General features: G+C 68.1%; 1 protein-coding gene across 5 annotated transcripts; it reads left to right on the top strand.

The window, feature by feature from the left end:
* Window positions 1-4,412: 4,412 nt before the first annotated feature.
* On the top strand, window positions 4,413-21,237 carry C1QTNF1 (C1q and TNF related 1). 5 transcript variants are annotated; one of them, XM_084862063.1, is made up of 4 exons: window positions 4,413-4,824; window positions 16,890-17,052; window positions 18,793-18,932; window positions 19,394-21,237. In XM_084862063.1, exons 2-4 carry the CDS (start codon window positions 16,901-16,903, stop codon window positions 19,942-19,944), a joined length of 843 nt encoding a protein of 280 aa, XP_084718189.1. In that variant the 5' UTR covers window positions 4,413-4,824; window positions 16,890-16,900; the 3' UTR covers window positions 19,945-21,237. The 5 variants fall into 5 exon arrangements, with proteins under 5 accessions (XP_084718189.1, XP_084718188.1, XP_084718191.1 ...); XM_084862062.1 differs by lacking the exon at window positions 4,413-4,824 and adding an exon at window positions 6,807-6,944; XM_084862065.1 differs by lacking the exon at window positions 4,413-4,824 and adding an exon at window positions 9,319-9,342.
* The last annotated feature ends 630 nt before the right edge of the window (window positions 21,238-21,867 follow it).

The raw sequence follows: 21,867 nt of genomic DNA, 5'->3' as shown, positions 1-21,867 counted from the left end.
TGGCCCCTTCCCATGGCGCCTCACCTCGGTCAGCCCCCGCCACCCTATCAGCCTGCGGCCCCTCCTCCCAGCCAGCTCTGTCCCTGATTGCCCCCCACACACTAATTGGGGGTGGGACTGGCCAGCCCACAGCCCCGCCCCATGGCTGGCCTCACCCCCAATTGGCCCACCCCACCCCAACTGGGGGCGGGGCCCGCTGGCCAACCTCCCGACAGGCCCAGCCCAGATGCACCTGATTGGGGCCAGGCTGGCTGGACCCCACCTGTGCAAAAATTTGAGCACTGGGCCTCTAGCATATAGTATATACAAAAGCCTAAGCGACTGGCCGACTGGCCGACTGGCCGGTAGCTATGATGCACACTGACCACCAGGGGGCAGACGCTCAATACAAGAGCAGAAGCCACAGGCATGGAAACATAGAACAGCTGATGAATCTCAGAGGGAAGAGGGGAGAGGGGAGGGTGGGAAGAGATTAACCAACGATCTTATATGCATACTAAAGGCCCTAGGCCTGAGGCTCTCCGACATCCCCCGAGGGGTCCCGGATTGCAAGCGGGCGCAGGCCAGGCCGAGGGACCCCACTGGTGCTCGGATCCGTGGACCAGGTGGGCTTCTGGTATCTTTATATGCCTCCCGAGCTTAAAAAAATGAAAACTAGCCCTCATCAGTTTGGCTCAGTGGATAGAGCACCGGCCTGCGGACTCAAGGGTCTCAGGTTCAATTCTGTCAAAGGCATGTACCTTGGTTGCGGGCACATCCCCGGTAGGGGTTGTGCAGGAGGCAGCTGATCAATGTTTCTCTCTTATTGATGTTTCTAACTCTCTAGCCCTTTCCCTTCCTCTCTGTAAAAACTCAATAAAAAATATATTTTTTAAAAAGAGTGTAGCATCTTCGTGGGCATGGTCAGGCTGTGCCAAACTGGTGCCCCTCACTGTCAGCAATGACTCCGCGGCCACCAGCACTGCGTTTTCCTCCGATTCCCACTCTCCGGGCCACCTCTGTGTCCTGGGAGCCCTCGCCCCCGCCTCCTGCCGGGAATTCTGTGCTCCGGGTTGTGGATCTGCACAGAAGACTAAGAATTCTTGGCTGTAATCACTCATCCACTCAGCTCAGTAGCTCATTCATGCCCCAGCCCAGGGCTGGCTCCTGGGCCCTCCACTAGGGGGCCCTCCCATTTCACTTGTTAGGGAAAACATTGCCTAACACCGTGGTCGGCAAACTGTGGCTCTCTGGCTCCTTGAGTGTGGCTCTTCCACAAAATACCACGGCCTGGGCGAGCCTATGTTGAAGAAGTGGCATTAGAAAAAGTTTAAGTTTAAAAAATGTGGCTCTCCAAAGAAACATCTATCGTTGTACGGTTGCTATTTGGCTCTGTGGACTCATGAGTTTGCCGACCAGGGGCCTAAGCCCTCGGCCTCTGCCCACCTCTGTCTAACCCGAAGCCCTGAAAAGCCCTCCCCGCAGGGAGGCCAGCGTGGAGAGCGGGGAAACGAAGGCCGGAGGCACGGGGGCTCGATTCGGGCCAGAAAGCCCATGAATGGTGACCGTGAGCCTGGGCAGCGGCTCCCCCACAGACCCTCCGTCGGGGCCTCCGGCGGGCCGAGGGGGCGTCCCCGGAAAGACCTTTCGACGGGTGTGAGGAGAGAGAGGACAGCTGGTCGGCCCGCTCGGTCTCGGTAGCTGCCGGTCCCGATCCCCACGTGCCCCGAACCTTCTAGACCTCGGGCACGGCCATCCGGGAGCCACCGGCGTGGACGGGCCGCCAGGGAGCCGGGCCTGGCTGCCAAGCTCCCATCTCAGCCGCTTCTCCAGACCTCCGAGGAGGCTGTCCCGCCCCGCCCCTTGGCCGCGGGTCCCACCATCTGACTGCCCGTGGCTACCCTTTGGCACGGAATGCAGAAGTTTGCAATTCCAGACTCTGCGCTCCTGGGACCACTGGGCAGCCCGGCCCGAAATAGCCGGGAGAGGCAGGCCGTTAGGGCCTGGGGGGCGGGAGGCCCCAGGGGCCATGGTGGCGGGGAGCTGGAGTCTGACGGACTGGAGCCAAAGGTCACGTCGCTCCCGGACAGACGTGGTGAGGAGCAGTGGCTCAGGGGGCCGAGGGGTTGGCTCACGGGGGACCCGGTGGGCTCCCCGGGCTTCTCTTCCCGGAACGTCTGCTCGGTCTGGGTGGGGGCAGTCTGGGGCTTGGGGTGAGGGGTGGGGGGCAGGAGCTGCCCTGTCCTGGGGATACTCAGGCAGCCCCTGGAGGAGCCCAGACATCCTGGTGGAGGAGGCCTGAGCTCAGGAATCCCGGTGGGCGTGGCCTGCCCAGCTTCGGGAGGCGGGGCCTCGCCGCCGGTTAGCCCCGCCCCGAGCTGGGAGATCTCTCCCAGGCACTGCTGCCGCTTCGGGCTCTGATTGGTCAATGTCGGGTTTTTGTTTTTGTGTTTTTTTTGTCCTGACTCCTGTTCTGGAGCCGGCCAGGACTCTCTGTCCTGCGGGAAGGTATTTGCCGATCGGGGAACATTCGCCCCGGTTTCTGGGGAGACCTTTGGCCGGCCATGGACCGGAACCAAGCTGTCCGGGAGACCGCCCCCGGCTGGCCGAGTTTCCCCTCTTCCTTACTCACACTTTGTTCTTTAAATATGTGTGTTTCATTGCTATTGATGTCAGAGAGGAAGGGGGAGGAGGGAGAGAGAGATAGAAACGTCCATGATGAGAGAGAGTCGTGGATCGGCTGCCTCCTGCACACCCCACACTGGGGATCAAGCCCACACCCTGGGCAGGAGCCCTGACCGGGAATCAAACAGTGACCTCCTGGTTCATAGGTCAACACCGGACCCCTGAGCCGCGCCTGGGATCGAGGACAGAGCTCCGGGGGAGGTCAGCCTGCTGGGCCCGGGCTTGTTGACAGGAAAGGGCCTCCCGTCACGCCCGGGGTGAAGGCCGGCTTATCGGGGTCTTCCTGTCCCTGATCAGCCAGGGGCAGAGCCGGGCCGAGCCTCAGGCACATGCCGGAGACCGTGCGCCGCCTCGAGGCCTCCGACAGGGACGACGGGGTTCCTCAGTCACGCCGGAGCGCCCTGAGCTCCCCCAGGCCCCGGGCCCGGCATCTCCGCGGCTCCCACGGGGGGCGGTGGCGGCTGGGTCTCTGTGGAGTGGCCGCTGGGCTCTCTCTGGCCCCCTCAGAAGCCCCCTCTCCCTCCACCTCCCTGCTCCCCGCCGGGTGGATGTCAGCCCCCCCCCCGCCTTGATGTCTTCCAGGCAGACACGCGGAGCAGAGGAGGGAGGACGGCTGAAGGCCGGCGGGGGGGGGGTCGTGGGCCCTCTGCTCTGCCTGTGGCTCCCGAACCAGCGTCCCAGGGCCTACGTCCTCTGTCCGGGTCCCAGGGACGCGGCCCCGCGTGGGGGGGGCCAGAGGGGCCGGCACTGCCTCAGGGCGGGCGGAGAGGGCGTGGGCGCAGGTCGGGAAAGAAGCAGAAAGATAGAAGGGTCACCGCAGCAGCGTCTGCTTCTCCGGGCAGACCCTGTCTCGCCCCGTGATGGGATGGAAGATTCCAGAAGAAGCCGCCTGGCTCCGGGGTTGGGGGGAGGGGGGGAACATCCGGGAACGCCGGGGCAGTTATTGGGCTGGGAGGCAGGACCAGGGGCTGGCTGGGAAAGAACGTGGGTCGCCAGCCGGTGTGGCTCAATGGTTGAGCATCGACCTAGGAACCGGAAGGTCGCTGGTTTGGTTCCCTGTCAGGGCATGTGCCTGGGTTTCAGGCTCCATCCCCAGTAGGGGGCGTACAGGATGGATGGATGGATGATTCTCTCTCATCATTGATATTTCTCTCTCTCCCTCTCCCTTCCTCTCTGACATCAGTAAAAAAATGTTTTAAAAAAGGAAGACAGGCCGGCACCGGTGTGGCTCAGTGGATAGAGTGTCGGCCTGTGGACTGAAAGGTCCCGGGTTCGATTCCGGTCAAGGGCATGTACCTTGGTTGCGGGCACATCCCCAGTGGGGGGTGTGCAAGAGGCAGCTGGTCGATGATTCTCTCTCATCAACGTTTCTAACTCTCTATCCCTCTCTCTTCCTCGCTGTGAAAAATCAATAAAATATATTAAAAAAAAAAAAAAAAAGGAAGACGGAGTGTGAGAGGGAGGAGAGCGGGGCTCTCCTAGGAAGAACGAGGCTGAGAAGGCAGTGCCAGGCCCTCACGCCCTCCTGGCTCTGACCAGGGCGACAGACCAGCTCGGTCCGAAGAGGCTGGTGTGTGTGCCCCCAGGACCTCTGCGCTCCGCTGTGGGGGTCCGCAGGTCTCCCCAAACCACCGTGGCCCCGTCCCCAGGGGGCGGCCCTGGTCCAGGGCGCGTCTCAGGGCTGCCCGGGGGAGACTCCATCCCTCCGGGCGAGCTCCCGGAATCCCGCCCCCGCCACCAGGCACCCCGGGGTTCCCAGGCGCCCCGCCCCGCCCGGGTGGACTTGCAGGCACTCCGAGGGCGCTCCCCGGGGGCCGGGGAGGAGGCGGCTCCCGGCCCGCCAGGCACACACACAGTTAACGCTCGGCGGGCTGCTGTTTGGAAGGCGGATCGGGGCCGGGCGCTCACATCTGGCGGGGCTCCGCTCCTGACGCGGCGGCCGCTCCTCCGGCTCTTCCTTCACTTTCCAGAAACCCGTTTCCGCTTCTGGCCGAGACCGGAGCCCAGGAGACCGAGGTGCCCGCCGCCTGCACCGCCGCCCCTCCCCGCCTGCCCCGGACTTTCTCCGGCTTCCCGCTCTCCGACACGTCTGTGCCCGGCCGGCCGGCGGCCCGAGATGCTCTAAGAGGCGCTGGGCGGAGGCCCGAGGACCGGCCGGAGGTAGGTGGTGGGGACGGGGCGGGGGACGGGGCGGGGGACCAGGGCTGCCGGCTCCGCTCCGGCTCCTCAGCGGCTCAGCGGGAGCCGGGCGGGAGGACAGGCAGCCGCCTGAGCTGCCAGGCCGGCCGGGAGCCGGTGGGAGGGGCCGGTGGCAGTTGTGGCAAAGCGGCCCAAAGACTGGGAGCTGGGGGGGGGGGGTGTGAGCCTGGGTCCTGCAGGGAGGGGGCTGGGCTCGGTGGCCCGAGGGTGCTGCCAGGAGTGGGGGTCTCTCCTGTGTTTTGTGGGGTGCTCCTCTCGCGTCTCTCTTCTCTGCAATTTTCGGAGGGTGAGAAAGGGAAAGGAATTGTCCCACGTCCCCCTCTGCTCCCGTGGGGAGCCCCCGCCCCGATGCCACCTGGCCCCCTGACAGCAGGGCTGTCCCGCCTGCCCGGGGCCACGGGGCGCCACCCGGACAGGAAGTGCCGGCCTGAGCCGGGCTCCGGAAGGACTCCGGCCGGAATGGGAGATGCACGTGCCTTTTCCGGGCCCCCCGGGTGCGGCCCTGACCTGCCCTGGCGCTGGGTGCGTGGCCTCTGGTGCTTCCGGGCATGGCCAGGCTGCAGGTGCGCTTCCCACCGCCCTGGCCCCGCACCGGTCCGCCTGGCCCACCATGCCGATTGCGGGGCAGCCCGTGTCTCCCAGGGAGCCCCCCCCCCCCCGGCACTCGCAGCCTCCTGACCTGCTGGGGGGCAGGGAGCCGCCTCGCTGGGGACTGGTTCTGTCCTTTTTGTCACTTAGTTTCTGAGCATGGAGGCCGCTGGGCCCACGTGGAGCTTTGAAAATGAGGAGTGGCCCTGGCCAGTGTGGCTCAATGGTCAGTGCGCCCGCCCATGCGCACATGGGTCTCGAGTTTGATTCCGGTCAAGGGCAGGTACCTTGGTTGCAGGTTCTCTCCACGGCCCCTGGTTGGCTGCGTGTGGAGGCAACCAGCCAGTGTGTCTCTGTCTCTCTCACATTGATGTTCCTCTCTCTCTCCCCCCCCCCTTCCTCCCTCCTTTCTACTCTCTCTGGAAAGCAATGGAAAGATTACCCTCAGGTGAGAATTAACAAAAAAAACAAACAAACAGAAAAGGCAGAGTGTCCTGAGGAACTGGATTGCCGCCGCTGCTGGCTGGGTCCCGGTCCCCGGGGGCTGTGAGGTCCTCAGAGGCCTTTTCCCAGGCCGGAGAGCGGCCGGCAGGCCCAGGCCCAGGCCCCAAACCGAGGCCCTGCTGCTGGGCGCGAGGGAGAGGCCGCGGGGCCCGGTCCCTGTGACCGGAGGGGAGGAAGGACGTGTGGGTGGAGGGGAGTCAGGGGTCAGAGGGGACTCGTCCTCCCCGTCTCCTCCCTCCTCCCCTGGACCTGGGAGCTGAGGGGGAGAGAGGAGCTCCAACTACCATCACGGCACTGAAAACAGTGGCGGCCTGGAGGTGTGTGTGCGTGTGCATGTACATGTGTGTGTGTGCGTGTGCGTGTACATGTGTGCGTGTGCGTGTGCCTGTACGTGTGTGCGTGTGCGTCTGTGTGTGTTTCTCACACAAGCAGGCCCAGAACAAAATTCCCAGCAATCCCACCATGGCACGTTCGGCCTCGAAGCTCCAGAGGCTCGCCCTCGCCCCGATGCTGCCGCAGTGGGACCGCTCCCGCCTGCTCTCTGGGCCCCGGAGGGCATGGGGCTGAGCAACCGAGCTCCGGCCGGAACCCGAGCTTCCCCTCCCAACGTCCTCGTCCCAGCTGCCCCCAGAGACAGGCCTGGGCACAGGGCAGGCCGGCTGCTTTCCGGGACCCTGTTCTCTCTCCTCCTCTCTCTCCTGCTCTCTCCTCTTCTCTCTCTCTCTCCTCTCTCTTCTCTCTTTCCTCCTCTCTCTCCTCCTCTCTCCTGCTCTCTCTTCTCCTCTCTCCTCTCTCTGGTGCTCTCTCTCCTGCTCTCTCTCCTCCTCTCTCCTCCTCTCTCCTGCTCTCTCTCCTCTCCTCCCGCCCCATCTCCGGAGAGGCCCAGGGCAGTGCCCGTACTCGGCATCTGCCCGGCAGGCAGCGGCGCTCCGTACCGGCGGCTGCTGCCCATCGGGGCACCGGGAGCAGGCGGCCAGGGGCACCCACAGGTGGGAGGGGACGGGCGACGTGGCCGGGGCGGTCCCAGGCTCCTCCCCGGGGTGGGGCAGCCCCTCACGTTCAGTTGGAATCTGCTGCTTTCTGTCGTTCTGCCGGTGCCTCTGCCCGCCCCCAGCCACCAGCTGTAATTAGCATGACTCACCAGCCGAGCATTTGGGCCGTGAACGTCACCCATCGGAGCAGAGATGAAAGGAATCCGGCAGATAGAGCCGGGCTGCTGGCGCCCTCCGGGACTCCGCGGCTCCTGCCCTTTTCCTCGGGGCTGGAGGCCAGGGGGTCCCTGTGCCGCCCGGGCCTGGCACTGGAACCTGGGAGTTCCGGGTCCCAGCCCCCACTGCCCCGGCAGCGCCGCCTGCCGCTCCGCCGGGGGAGCCCGTCTCCCTGCCCGAGACCCAGAAATGTTTAACCGGGGGCTGGCTTCGCAGCCACTCCTCCCAGGGCTGCGGAACCTGTGGGTGCCATTGTTGTCCTGTTTTCACCTGTGGAACTCTGCCCTCAGCGTGCTCTCTCGCCTCTCTCTCTCTCTTTAAAAATATTTTTATTGATGTCAGAGAGGAAGGGAGAGGGAGAGAGAAACATCAACGATGAGAGAGAATCACGGACCAGCTGCCTCCTGCACATCCCCGACTGGGGATCGAGCCCACAACCTGGGCACATGCCTTGACCGGGAATGGAACCGTGGCCTTGACGCTCCACCACTGAGCCACACTGGCCGGTGAACTCTGCCTTCCCTTAAGGTCAAGCGAGACCAGGCAGCTCCCCGAACAAGATCTCAGGCACATCCGGCCTCAGGCAGCGCCAGGAGCCTGCGGCGTGGAGGGCGGTGTGGACAGGCCCCGGGAAGCCTGCACGGCAGGGGGTGGGGGGCGGGGGGGCGGGGAGGGAGCAGCCCCAAGAGCTGGTCCCGTGAGGCCAGGGTTCGGCACCCTCAGGAGCCTGCCGGGTCTGTGCGGGGTCCCTGGCCTGGCAGGGCCAGTCTGCACACCGGAACCACAGACACCGCGGCCGGGCACACTGGGGGTCCCCTCTCCCCGAGCTTCTGTGACCTCTGACCCCCTCGCCTCCCGGGACAGGCTCAGCTGTGAGAACAGGGCCTCTTGGCCCCTTTGGGTCGAACGGAGTGGCCCTCAGCGCCCCGGGCAGCCCCCCGCCCGCCTCCCAGAGCTGGGCTCCGAGGGGGGCAGTGTGGGCAGGGGTACGGGAGGCTCCCTGCCACCCCCCACAGGTGCTCCTCGCCTGCCCCGAGGCCTCTGAGCCAGCCCTCCTCAGCTGGCACGGGCCTGGCACAGCCGCCTGGGCATCTGCCCGTCCAGGAGGCTGCAGGGACAGCCGCGGGCAGGCTGCCCTGGTGCCCGACCGGCCCTGGCTCCCTGCTCCCTGCTCCCTGGCTCTCTGGCTCCCTGCTCCCTGCTCCCTGGCTCTCTGGCTCCCTGCTCCCTGCTCCCTGGCTCCCTGGCTCTCTGGCTTCTGCAGGAATTTTCCTTGAAAAGAGAGGAAGCTGCACAGGAGGCTGCGGGCAGGGGCAGGGCAGAAGCAGACGGCGGGTGGCGGCCGGAGCAGGGCGGGTAGAGGGGGGCGGGGGCACCAGGACATCCAGGGCCCAGGCCCGGCCAGGTCCCTGGTGGCTGCTGCCCCTGGTGATGCCGACACGTTCCCTAACCCCTCAGGGTGAAGGGTCAGGCATTTGGGGCTCACCTGAGCCCCAGCCCCTCCCCACTGTGGGGCCGGGGTGAGGGGTCACGGGCGACACGTGTGTGAAAACACAGCCGCCCGCACCGCCACCTCCGCCCTGGCCGGTGCTTACGTGGCTCAGGGGGCTCGCCCTGCCGGGGCGCAGGGATGGTTCCTGTCTGTCCGGCCTGACCCGGTCCACAGCTGGGCGTCTGCTCCCCGCGCCCCAGAGCCCACCCTGCCGGCACAGTCACCAAACACCAGGGCCGAATTTGCCTGGGGACCCGGTCCCCTCCCCCACCCTGCTGCTCTGTGCTGGAGGCGAATTCCCGGGATCTGGAGCCCCAGGGCGGGGCTGTTTGTCCTTCTCGGGGCGGAAAACAACGGGACTAATGGGGACAAGCTGGGCCTGGTGCGCCCGGACCCAGGGCGGCGCAGGCCCCCGGCACACCCGGGCTGAGCGCCCGAGGGGCGGCCGCCGGCAGCCAGGTGGGTGGCCGCCGGGTCCTGTGTGTGCATGTGTGTGGGTGTGTGTGCACACGTATGTATGTGTGTGCATGCATGTGCGCGCGTCCACACACGTGTCTGCAGCCCGTGCTTTCACCATCACCACTTGTGACTGCCTCTCTGCGTCCCTGAACGGCCGTCTGTCTGCAGAGGCCGCTGAGGGCTGCGGCCGGCGGACCCCCCCTCCGGCGTCAGTTACCGCTTATTGAGGTGCGTGCCCTGGTTCGCAGCTCTGCCGCCCCCTTATGCGGCACCAGCGGGGCGCAGCGGGAGGTGTGTGCCCCCCAGTTTACGTAGCTCACGGCTCGTCAGGAGACGGGTGGGGGCCGTGGCCACAGGCGTGGGCCGTGCCGCTTCCGAAGCAGCGCTTTTCGGAGCGGGAGAGGCCCGTTTGGAGAAGGACGGTCAGCGGCCGCGCCAGGATCCCGTGTCCTGTGCCCTGCGTCACTCCCCCGCCCCTGTCCGTCTGTCTAGCCACCCGGCCAGTGTGTGGGCTCCCCAGCCCCTGGGAGGACGGCTCTGCCGGGAATGGCCGGGAGGTGGCGTGGAGGCCACCGGCTTCAAAGCCAGCCGCCAGCGCCGGGCCGCGGGCCGGAGGCCCCGCCGCCACGGGGAGCGCCTGGTGCGAGGGGCCGGCCAGGAAGCAGCGGTCGCAGACAGCCCGCCCGGAGGCCTGCCCGGAGGAGGTGGCATCTGGCCGGAGTCTGCAGAGCGCCTTGGGGGAGGGGACGGGGAGGGAGAGACACGGGGGGCTGGGACTGGTGTGGGGACTGCGAGTGGCTCCAGGAGTGGAGGACACGGTGTTGGGAAGGGGGGGCGGCAGGGTGAGGCGGGAGCTGGGGCGAGGCGGCCCTTTATCTCCCCGTGGCCCCGGGGCTCGGCCTGCAGTGTGGGCGCCGCCCTGGTGAGCGGGGGGTGGGGGGGATGCGGCGAAGAGCTGAGGAGGCCGAGGGGAAGGACAGAGACCTCGGAGCGAGGGGACGGGTCAGAGTGGCGGGCACGGGGGCCGGGGCCACATGGCTCCCCAGCCTCTGGCTGGGCCCGGGTCGCGGGCGCCGTCTCCACCCGCTGAGCACCCAGGCAGCGGGCACGGTGGGCACGGGGCCCGGGTCTAAGGAGCCCCGAGGGGTTCAGGGTGGTCGGGCCTGGCTCCGGCCCAGCGCTGCCGGCAGAGCTTCCGCAGAGCGCGTGCCCCTCCCCGGGCGTCCGTCAGCGCGTCCGCTGAGCTCCGTCTGTTTGTTTTGACTCAGTGAGCAGCCGGGGGCTCGGGCTACTGTTTGGAGAGCACAGCCCAGGCGGGCGGGACCGACGCCACGGCCACGGCCACGGCCACGGCCACGTGGGGAATGACAGGCAGCGGGTGTTTGGGGGAGGCGCCGAGGGCCAGGGCTCAGCGGGAGAGCCCCGTCCCTCAGGGGGCAGCCGCTCCGCGCCTGCGGCCGATGGAGGCAGGACGGAGGACATGGCGCTGTGAGCCAGAGCCGGGGCCGGGCCGGGCTGGGCCGTGGGCTGACCGGACGCCGGGCTGGATTCTTTTCTTGCCCGGCAGCCGGCGGCATGGCTCAGGGCCCTGTCTCTGCCGGCTCCCCTGGCGGCGGCTGCACAGCTTGAAGGTGCTGTCCAGGCCCTGGGAACGCCGAGACGGGAACGCTGTGAGCGGAGGGCGGTGGGCGCAGGCTCAGGCCCGTCCGTGCTCCCGTCGGACACGCGGTCGGCTCCGGAGGGGTGGGCTGCGGGAGGTGCGGGCAGCCACCTGCGGCGGCTCAGGGCGCAGCACCGGCTCCTGGCTCCCCGGCTCCCCGCTCCCCTCCGCGGGCTCTCCAGGCAGCGGCCAGCGCCGCCGGGACCACAGCCGGGAGGTCGGCCGAGGACGCCCGTCAAGGAGCCCTTTGTGAGCGCGGCCGGAGCGAGCGCCGGGCGCTGGCAGTTGCCCCGGAGGCCGGGCCGGGCCTGGGCGGCAGGCTGGCTCTCTGCCCCGTGAGCCGCTCCTGGCGGAGTCGCCCCAGGAGGATGGGGATGTTTTAGGGTGCGGGGGCCGAGGCCCCGCTTTCCTTCGCTGCTCTGTCCCCAGCAGAGCCGCCCCGAGTCCCTCCGAGTCCCGGAAAGCCCCGCGGGCCCTGGCCGTGGGCCGGGGGCACAGGCAGCCTCAGGAGCAGACGCTCCCCGGGCCCCGGGGCCGCTTCTCGGAAAGGGGGGGCCAGTGTGTGGTCACCCCGTCTCTCAGGAAAGCACCGCTCACCCCCGTGACCTGAGCCCCCGCCCCCCTCCCCCATCCGCCTCCTCTGCAGGCCTGGGGGCCCCGGAGAGGCCGGGACCGGGGCTGCCGGGCAGGAGGACCACGAGCTGGCGTCTCCCTGCCCCTCCTCCGGGGTCTGGGCGTGCGGGCCGGCTTCTGGGGAGAAACCCCATGGTCATCGGGGCTGAGGGCACCCCAACACGACGCCTCCTCCCTCCGGGCACCCGGGCCCGAGTCCAGGAGCCCTCCTGCAGAGACTCCCGCAGCACCCATGTCCACGGAGAATTCGGCGGAGGCCATGGCAGCCAGGGGCGGGGGCGGGGGCCGGGGCGGGGGGCGGAGGCAGCAGTGGGCGCTGAGCCTGGCACAGGAGGCTGCTGGCAGGGACGCCAGGCTGAGGGCTCCGGACCCAGAAGGCACGGGGTGGGCGGAGGTCCCAGCGGACGAGGGTCCTCGGGAGACACAGATGGGATCGGGGAACGTCTGGGCCCTGTGGCCAGGCAGACACTGGACTGAGTCTGGGGCAGATGGGGTTGGGGTGCAGGACGGGCAGGCGTCTGCGGACCCCGAGTCCCAGCTGCTCTTGCTTTGCGACTCCTTCCTGCCTGCCAGCCGCCCGGCGCCAGGACACGCTCACGGGCGGTCCCTGCCCCGCCGCCCGCTCGGTGTGGTGGCTCCAGCCACGTGTGGCTCCCAGGAGCTTGGGACGTGGCCAGCGTGACCAGGATCTGAGTTTTGAATTTTGTTTCCGTGTCAATCATCTGCCGTGAAACAGCTCCCCGTTGGGCAGCGCCGGCCTCGAGTGCCACCCACTCGCCATTTCAACTCCACGCGTGCCGTCCGCCCGGCGCTGTCCCCGGCCTGTCCCCTCTCCGAGGCCGCGGCCCGGGAGCTGTGGCCGCGTGGCGGGCAGCTGGCCGTGTGCCGGGGGCGGCCGATCCGGAGGTCCGCCCTCCCGCGCAGCAGCTGGCGCCCACGGCGGCGGAGGTGGGAGCGCCACGTTCACCAGGCGCTGGGCCGGGTGTGGCTCCCACAGGTGGTGCTGAGTGAGCCCCCCGCCCCCGAGGGGGGTGACTGTCAGCCTCGGGGTGACCTCACGGAGGTGGGCGGGGACAAAGGTGCCGGCCGGTTTTAACCAGAAGAAATCTCGCTCGGTCAATGTGAGCCTCACCTCCTCAAAGGGTGCACCCAGCCGCGGCCAGTGTGGCCCAGTGGGTAGAGCCTCGGCCTGCGGACCAAAGGGTCCCGGGTTTGATTCCGGTCAAGGGCACGGAGGTTCCTCCTGGGGCCGGGCCCTGGTGGGGGCTCCTGTGGGAGGCAACCCGTCTCTCACATGGATGTTTCTCCGTCTCTCCCGCTCCCACTCTCCCTAAGGATGGTGGGAACATACCCTTGGGTGAGGATGGGAGAAAAAGGGGTGCGCCCAGGCCCAGGCAGGACCGAGAGGGCAGAGTGCGGACAAGGAGGGGTCTGCAGCCTCCTGCCTCCTCCAGGCCCTGCGGTGGCCCTCCCCTGCCCCTGCTGGGAGGGGCCGCTCCTCCCGGCCCGGAGCTGGGGCCGCAGGGCGGGGAGGAGGGGTCTGTCCGAGCGGCCAGGCGGGAGCAGAGGGTGCCCTGGGCGCCCTGGATCCTGGCAGATGGGCCCCCTCCCCGGGTTTGGGAGGCGAGTCCAGACTGGAGTCACGCTGGGAGGGACCCCAGACGCAGAGGCCACGCGGGCCGGTCTCCCGGGAGCACTGCCCGCCCCGCCCGCCCCCCGAGCCTGCGCCTCTGAGAGCCGCCTCCCCGCAGGCCTGCCCCTCGGCGACGTCTGTGGGGGGCGGGCCGGCTCAGCGGGGCTGCAGCCACCGGGTCCGGTCCGGCCGCCCATGGCTGAGGGAACAGAGGCCTCGGCACACGGTTCCAAAGACGTGTCTGGAGGAGGGGGGCGTCCAGAGCGGAGCCCTGCTGCCGCACGGTCCACCCGGGGCCCCGCCTCTCCCTGGGCCGTCACCACCCCCGGCCGTCACCCCGGCCGTCACCCCGGCCGTCACCCCGGCCGTCACCTCCCCCTGGCCGTCACCCCAACCATCACCCCGGCCGTCACCCCGGCCGTCACCCCAACTGTCACCCCGACCGTCACCACAACCGTCACCCCGGCCGTCACCCCGGCCCACCGCCGCTGCCACCTCCTCCTCCGGCACAGAAGCCCTCCCTCATGAGAAGAGACCAGCAGCATCGCCCCACGGACCAGCAGGTCCCGTTCGGGTCCCGGGCAGGGCACACGCCTGGGTTGCGGGCTCGATCCCCAGGAGGGGGCGTGCAGGAGGCAGCCAACCAGTCTCCCTCACTGATGCTTCTCTCTCCCTTCCTCTCCACCTGACAAGCAATAAAAACATATTAGGAAGGAAGGAGGGAAGAAGAAAGAGAGAGAGAGAGAGAGAGAGAGAGAGAGAGAGAAAGAGGAAGGAAGGGAGGGACAGTGGGGCCCCATTTCTCAGGGGGGGTGCCCCGGGACACGTGGTGCCGGGGGAGGTGTGTTTTGGGGACCCCTCTGGGGTGGGTGCTGAGGGCCCCTAGGGGTGGAGTCAGAGATGCTGCGCAGTCTCCCACGTGGCCCAGCCCGCCCCCCCCCCCGAAGACAGAGCAGCTCTGCCCCCCCGCCCCCGTTCCAAAGCGAATGATTTGGATTTCCTTCCGCCCCCCCCGCCCCCCTCCCAACAAAACTCCAGCTTGAAGAAAGGAAAACCTCTTTCCTTCCAAGGGATGCGAGTTGGCATTTAAAAGGGAAAAAAGCGTGATTATTGAGGCGACGGGAAAACAGGAAACGCGGCGATAGGGCCGCCGAGCACGATCGACGGCGCCCGGTCAGCAGTCCGTGCAGCCGCCCGGGAGCGCGGCCGCCGAGGGACCGGCCCCGGCAGAGCGGGCGCGCACAGACGACGGACGGAGGGCAGAGCAGACGGAGCAGGAGGGCAGGGCTCCGCCAGCCGCGTGGGGGAGGCACCCAGTCAGGGCTGAGGGCCGGTGAGTCTCTGATGGGACAGGAGGGCAGCTGTGGAGTCCGCACCCCAACCCCTTCCCTGGCGCCTAAGAATTAGGGAATCTCTGGCTAACTGCTCTCTCTCTCTCTTTCTTTTTAAAAAATATTTTTTGCCGGGACCGGTTTGGCTCAATGGATAGAGCGTCGGCTTGGGGACTGAAGGGTCCCGGGTTCAATTCCGGTCAAGGGCATGTACCTTGGTTGCGGGCATATCCCCAGTACAGGGTGTGCAGGAGGCAGCTGATCGGTGACTCTCTCTCATCGATGTTTCTAACTATCTCTCTCCCTTCCTCTCTGTATAAAATCAATAAAATATATTTCAAAAAAATATATATATTTTTAATGATTTCAGAGAGGAAAGGAGGCGAGAGAGAAACGTCGATGATGAGAATCATTGATTGGCTGCCCCTACTGGGATCGAGCCCGCAGCCCGGGCCCGTGTCCTGACCAGGAATCGGACGTGACCTCCTGGGTCTCATAGGCCAGCGCTGCCCCCGAGCCAATCGCCGGGCTGGGCAGAGGGACTAACGTGCACGTTACGAACCACAGTCTCTGGCGTGGACTGAGGGCCCAGGGATTGGGGGCGGGGGGCCTGGGAGGGTCCCTGGGCCCGATGCTGGGCTGGTGGGGGACTTGGCGGTGGGGCCCGCTGACACCCAGCGGGGAGGTGGGTCCTGCGGGGAGTGGGTGCAGGGAGAAGGGGGTCCCGGGGCGGCCTTTCTGGGTCTGAGCTGTCACATGTGCCCTTTCTGTCCGGCTCTGCCTGCCCAGGCCCCTCCCCCAGCCGGCCCCGAGCATCGCCCTGGTCCCGTGGCCTCCGCGCTGTCAGGGTGAGGGGCCCCGTGGCCTCCGCGCTGTCGGGGTGAGGGGCCCCCGTGGCTGTCGGGGTGAGGGGCCCCCGTGGCCTCCCTGCTGTCGGGGTGAGGGGCCCCCGTGGCCTCCGCGCTGTCGGGTGAGGGGCCCTGGCCCAGGTGACAGCCGCCTCCCCGGGCAGACAGACCGTCACCAACAGAGAAACCGCCTCCGAGTCCCGGACCGTCAGAGGAGAAAGGCAGGCATGGATGCAGGGAGCTTGTCCCCCTTCCCGCGCCCCCGTCCCGTGGTCCCCCCGGGGGGCGGCCCTGTTCCCACGGCCGCTCCCTCACAGGGCAGCCCGGCCGGTGAACTCGGCCACAGGTCCTCGGGGTTAGGCTGGAGCCCAGGTGGGTGCTGTGCACGGGCAGCGGAGCCCGCGGCGGAGCCCCGGGGCTGTGCCTGTTGGAGCCCGAGACCGCCCTCGCCTTCCGTGGGCTCACGAGGCCCCAGGGACAGCTCGTCCTGAAGGGCTGTCCGTGCTTTCCCCCCCAGCACCAGGAGCGAGAGCGGGGCTGGCCTCCAGGAGACAGCGCTCGGGCCGGGCCTGGGCCTGGGCCTGAGCCCCGCTCCCAGTTCGATGCTCCGGGACGCTCGCTGGTGGCGCCCCCTGGTGGCCACAGAGTGCCGTGCAGCCACCTGCCTGCTCACGTGGTTGTGGGACTCGTTACTCACTGTGTTGGGTTCTGCTCATCGTGCTAATCGGGCCGGTAACACCCCTCTGGGGCCCCGCAGCTGCGGGGTCCCTTCCCGGGCGGCTGTGGGCTCGGGCAGCTGGGTGCCCCCAGGGGCCCTGGGGCTGAGGCTCGGGGCGAGCGGTGTGCACATGGATTCCGGGAGGGCTCCCGGGAGGACGTGAGTGTGCGGAGTGTGTGAGCATGTGTGTGCATGTGGCAGGGCGTGAGTGTGCATGTAGAAGTGGACCGAGGTGTGTCAAGTGTGCGAACATGTGTGTGCTTGTGAGTCTGTGATAATGTGCATGTGTGTGTTGCATGTGTGACTGTGTGACTGTGTGTGTGTGAGACAGTGTGTGTGTGTGTATGTATGAGGCAGTGTATATGTGTATGAGACAGCGTGTGTATGTGTATGGGAGAGCGTGTGTGTGTGTGTATGTGTAGGAGACAGCTTGTGTGAGTGTGTGTATGACAGCGTATGACAGTGTATGTGGGAGACTCCATGTGTGACAGTGTGTGAGATAGTGTGTAGGAGACGGCGTATGTGACAGCGTGTGTGTGTGACAGTGTGTGTGGGAGGCAGTGTGTGTGTGACAGCGAGTGTGTGTGACAGCATGTGTGACAGTGTGTGTGACAGCGTGGTGGGAGGCAGCGTGTGTGACAGAGTGTGTGTGTAACAGCGTGTGTGACAGTGTGTGTGACAGCGTGTGTGACAGCGTGTGTGTGACAGCATGTGTGACAGTGTGTGTGTGACAGCGTGTGTGGGAGGCAGCGTGTGTGACAGCGTGTGTGACAGCGTGTGTGTGTGTGTGACAGCGTGTGTGAAAGTGTGTGTGACAGCGTGTGTAGGAGACAGCGTGTGTGTGTGTGGCCGCCCTCCCGGCAGGAGCGGGGACACTGCGATGTCCGGGCCGGGAACACTCCTCTGGGCTGTGTCTCCGCAGACCTGCCGACGCCCCCCGTGTCTCCCGCAGGCGCTGGGACCATGGGCTCCCGCGGACCCGCACGCGTGGTGGCGTGCTGCCTGCTGCTGGCCTTCGCCTGTGGCCCCGTGCTGGGCCGCGTGCCCCCTGACCAGGAGCCGCAGGAGCTGGAGGGCACCAAGGAGCCGCTGCGGGACAGGGACCCTGCAGAGAGGTGCGGGTTCGGGTGCGGGTGCGGGTGCGGGTGCGGGTGCGGGTGCGGGTGCGGGTAGAGGTGAGGGTGCAGGAGAGGGTGAGGGTGTGGGTGAGGGTGTGGGTGCGGGTGCGGGTGAGGTGAGGGTGAGGCTGTGGGTGCGGGTGCAGGTGAGGTGAGGGTGAGGCTGTGGGTGCGGGTGCGGGTGCGGGTGAGGGTGAGGGTGAGGCTGCGGGTGTGGGTGAAGTGATTAAACCATCCAGGAGAAGTGATGAACTCCCAGTGGCACTGTCCGCCCGGGCCCTCAGTGAGGCAGCTCTGTGGGGCGGGGGCGGTGCAGGAACGCAGGCTCTGTGGGGCGGGGGCGGTGCGGGAACGCAGGCTCTGTGGGGCGGGGGCGGTGCGGGAACGCAGGAACGTGCAGGTTTCCGTGGAGCTGTCCACGTGAGCGGGCGGCGCTGACACCGGTGGCAGCCGGCTCGGCTCTCAGGGCTCTCACTGGAGCCCTGGGCGGCCTGGTCCCCGCTCGGCTCCTTCGGGGAACAGCGGGACTCGGGGGGCTGGGCACAGGAGCCCCCTTCCCCCTCCCCGCCCCCCGCTCCTCCGGCCCCTCTTCTGCTTCTCACTCCGCAGACACTGAGTGGCTGCTGTGGCCGCCGTCTCCCAGGCCCCGGCAGACACACAGGCACCCCCTGGCCTCCGGGGACTCTCAGGTTGTGGGGGGCACAGACACAGACCAGTCAGCCTGGCCCACAGTGCCAGGGGGGGAGCTGGGGAGACTCAGCCGAGGGGGGGCTGTGCCTGGAACGGAGGGAGCCTCCGGGGCAGGGGCGGCCGGCCTGCAGTTCACACACACACCCCTGGGGGCGGGTGAGTCTCTGGATGGAGTCCTGGCCAGAGTGTGGGTGGCTGAGCCCGGGCCTGTAGCCCAGCTTCCTGGGTGCTCTGGGTGCGGGGGCAGGAGAGGGGGCAGGTAAGGAGCTGGCCGTCCAGAGGGACTGTGTCACCTCCAAGAGGGTCCTGTCCGGCCCAGAGCCTGAGTGCGGAGATGAGGGTGCAGTGCATCCCATGGCCACACGGTGGCAGCACAGGGCCGCCACCATCCCCTCAGCCAGGAGCCAGGTCCCCCATGTCAGGCTGCACCCCCACCTCCAGCTCCTGTGGCTCCGCGGGACCCTCTCGCTCACAGGGAGTCCGCTTAGAAGCCGGAGCATCTTCTGGAAGCCCAGGGGCCCGAGGGGGACGGCCCGTCACCGGCCCCCAAGGCCTGGTCTCCAGCCCGTCCTCCCGCAGCCGCCCTCCTGCAAAGCCTCCGGTTATGGCGGCTTTGTCATCACTGTTTCTTCTGTCCATCCTCGCCCGAGGGTATTCTTTCATTGGTTCTTAGAGCGAGTGGAAGGGAGGGGGGAGAGACAGAGAGAGAGGAACATGGGTGTGAGAGAAACACATCCATCGGTTGCCTCCCGCACACGCCCTGACCAGGGCCAGGGATGGAGCCTGAAACCAAGGCACAGGCCCTTGACCGGGATGGAACCTGGGACCCTTCTGCCCGCAGGCCGACGCTCTGTCCACTGAGCCACACTGGCCAGGGTCCATCACTATTGACTCCTGTTTGCAGAAGGCAGGGGCTCTCTCCCCGTCTCACTGCAGGCCCCGGGGTCTGTGCAGAGGGGAGGCTGACGGGGCGCCGGGCCCGGCGGAGGGGGGTTCCGGCCCCCGGATCGCGGTGCCCCTGTGACCGTGCTGTCCTTGCCTCCTCAGGGCGGAAGACAGGCATGGCGGGTACGGCCCCCGGCAGGGCGAGGAGCCCCCGGCCTCCCGGTGTTACCGCTGCTGTGACCCCGGCGCCCCCCTGTACCCCTCGGTGCCCGTGCCGCAGATCAACATCACCATCCTGAAAGGTGGGGCCCCCGGGGGGCTGCTCTGTCCACACGGGGGCCGAAGGGCTCCCCGGGGCCCGGAGCGGGCGGCGGTCCCGGGGGGGGGGAGAGGAGGTGCCGTTTGGGGGCTTCGGGCCCCTCTCCCAGAGGGACGGGTCCCCCACCTGCATTCACACGCTGGGCCTCGGGGTTCCTGTTTGGGGCTTGGTGCTCCCCGCCCCCCATCAGGCCATCTGCGGGCCCTCGCCCCGCAAAGTCATGCCGGGAAGTCGAGGGGCCGGGCCCTGCGCCCCAAACACCTGCGTCCATTTGTGCCATGAGCGTGGCCCGGCCTTGCTGTCCCCGGAGGACAGACACACCCTTAGCTCCGTCCGGGGCCGGGGCCTCCCGCAGGGACCGGGTGGCCGCCCTGGGGCACGGCCCGTCCGTGGGGGGGGGGGGGGGTGCGGCTGTGCCTGACGCCCTGCTCTCCTTCGCTCCAGGGGAGAAGGGCGACCGGGGCCTGCGGGGCCTGCAGGGGAAGCTCGGCCGGCCCGGCGCCGCGGGCGTGCGCGGCCACGCCGGCCCCAAGGGCCAGAAGGGCTCGGCGGGCGCCCCCGGCGACCGGTGCAAGAGCCTCTACGCGGCCTTCTCCGTGGGCAGGAAGAAGCCGCTGCACAGCGACGCCTACTACCAGACGGTGGTGTTCGACACGGAGTTTGTGAACCTGTACGGCCACTTCAACATGTTCACCGGCAAGTTCTACTGCTACGTGCCCGGCGTGTACTTCTTCAGCCTCAACGTGCACACGTGGAACCAGAAGGAGACCTACCTGCACGTGATGCGCAACGCGGAGCCGGTGGTCATCCTGTACGCGCAGGTCAGCGACCGCAGCATCATGCAGAGCCAGAGCCTGATGCTGGCGCTGGGCGAGCAGGACGAGGTGTGGGTGCGGCTCTTCCGCGGGGAGCGCGACAACGCCGTCTTCAGCGACGAGTTCGACACCTACATCACCTTCAGCGGCTACCTGGTCAAGCCGGCCGCCGAGCCCTAGCCCGGCCCCCGCCCGCCCCCGCCCGCCCCCGCCCGCCCCACGCCCTCCCACGCCACCCCCCGCCCCGCACCGGGCGCCCGCCGCCCGCAGCTCTCCCCACGCTGGGGGCCCCACGCCCCCGCTTTGGCGTTCGACACGAGGCCCCGCACAGGAAAGGGAGGAACGAGCAGCCGTGGGCGGGGGGCCGGGGACCGGGGGCTGGGGGGCCGGGGGCCGGGGGGCAGAGGGGCCGGGGGCCAGGGGCCGGGCCTTGCCGTCTGTGGAGGTAGGATCATCTCCGGAGGTGTGATCGTGGTGGAGCAGGCGGGTGAGGCTGGCGAGCGCTCCCCGCTGTGGGCGAATCCTTAAGTGACCCCGGCCGCCCCTCCTCCTGAGGCTCCAAACGATCATGCAGATTTTGAAAGCGGAGCCGAGCCCAGGAACCGCAGGGAGAGGAGGGTGGCGGCTGCCCTCCCACAGCCCGCAGCCCCCGGGGCCCCCCCGTCTCTGAGGCTGCAGGAGAGCCTTTCCCAGGAGGAGACAGCGGCCACACCGGCTCCGTGCCTTAGGCCACAGGCAGCCTCCACGGGCCAGCCCAACCGGTGTCCACTCCCGGGACTCCCTGGGCCTCGCCGAGGGCTCGGGGTCTTTCTGAGCCGCAGCAGCGGAGGGGGGTGTCGGGCTGCAGAGGGACCGCCGGCCCTGACACAGCTGCACCTCAGGGCCCGGACCTGCAGATGTTCCTCCTCCAGCAAAGCTCAGGGCCCCCAGCGCGGAGCGGCACGGCCTGGCCTGACCCCCTCACTCCCGTCCTCGGTCCTCACCTCTGCCCTCCCCACAGACACGCCGCCCGCGCAGCGGCCTCGGAGGCAGCAGCCGTGGCGGTTAGACGGTCAGACACTTTCCTACGAGACCCCTCCCGTCTCAGCTCGCAGCGGGAGGAGCTGGAGGTTCGGCCCCCGCCTGCCTCGGGTTTCAGGGACAGGCAGTCCCACCCACTGGGGCCAGACGCCCGCTGGGTGGGGGTGGGCGCCCGGGGGCTGCTGCCGGCATCGGTGCTCTGGCCTGCGGCCACCTGTGGCCGGGCAGCCGTCCCCGCTCCGGGAATGCCCAGGCCGGCCACTCCTACTGCCGGCCTCGGCCCCCGAGTCTCCCCTTCACCATCCGGGGCCCCCGCGTCCCCCCCGAAGGAGCTCTGCTGGTCAGACGCCCGACTCCGTGCCTCTGGCGTGCCCCCCGGCAGGGTGCCCACCGCCGCTTCCCGCTGCCCTGACGCTCTCAGAAAACATTAAACTTGGCATTGTGTGTTCAGCAGCGCGGCCTCCTCCTGTGGTCACTGAGCCTCCATCGTCAGCCCTGAGCACGCACCCCCCCCCACCTGTGGGAGGCCCGGGGCCTCGGATGGGTGCCTGGGGACGTGGGAGCCCAGTGGGCACTGGCTGGGTCCCCAGCCGCCTCTGGCCTCAGGGGACGCAGCCTGTGGGGTGCCCTGTGTCGAGGAGCCCTGCGTGGCAGGTGGGACTCGGACCCCTGCATCTGATGGCTTCCAACAGCAGAGACCAGTTCTCCCCGGTCCCGGAGGCTGAGAGCCCGAAGTTGAGGTGTGGGCCGGGCCTGTGGGAGGTCCTCCCTGCTCTTCCAGGTCCGGGCCCGGCGCTGGGGGGTTTGGGGCGGCGTCACTGCCGTCTCTGCCCTGTCTGTCTGCACACAGCCTTCCCCTCGGGTCCTTACACCCCCCCCCCCCCCCCCGGCACTGGTCCCTCCCGAGGGCCCAGCCAGGTCCAGGACAGCCTCCTCTCAAACCCTCAAGCCCCTGATCTCCGCACAGCCCGCAGCTCCAGAGGAGGCACACGCACATGCACATGCACACACACGCACATACACATGTACACGCACACACATGCACACACACACGTACACGCACGGGGTGAGGATAGGGCTTCT

The sequence above is a fragment of the Pipistrellus hanaki genome (genome assembly GCF_964339955.1).
Source record: "Pipistrellus hanaki genome assembly, chromosome: 16".
NCBI classification, from domain to species: Eukaryota; Metazoa; Chordata; class Mammalia; order Chiroptera; family Vespertilionidae; genus Pipistrellus; species Pipistrellus hanaki.
Note: the sequence above shows the minus strand (reverse complement) of the source record. Positions and strands in the feature narration are given on the sequence as shown.

Bases quoted from the DNA above. Each gene is read 5' to 3' on its own strand.
- C1QTNF1 (XM_084862063.1), top strand. From the start codon at position 16,901: ATGGGCTCCCGCGGACCCGCACGCGTGGTGGCGTGCTGCCTGCTGCTG. The intron at 17,053-18,792 runs GTGCGGGTTCGG...TTGCCTCCTCAG, and splicing joins GACAGGGACCCTGCAGAGAG to GGCGGAAGACAGGCATGGCG. The intron at 18,933-19,393 runs GTGGGGCCCCCG...CCTTCGCTCCAG, and splicing joins CAACATCACCATCCTGAAAG to GGGAGAAGGGCGACCGGGGC.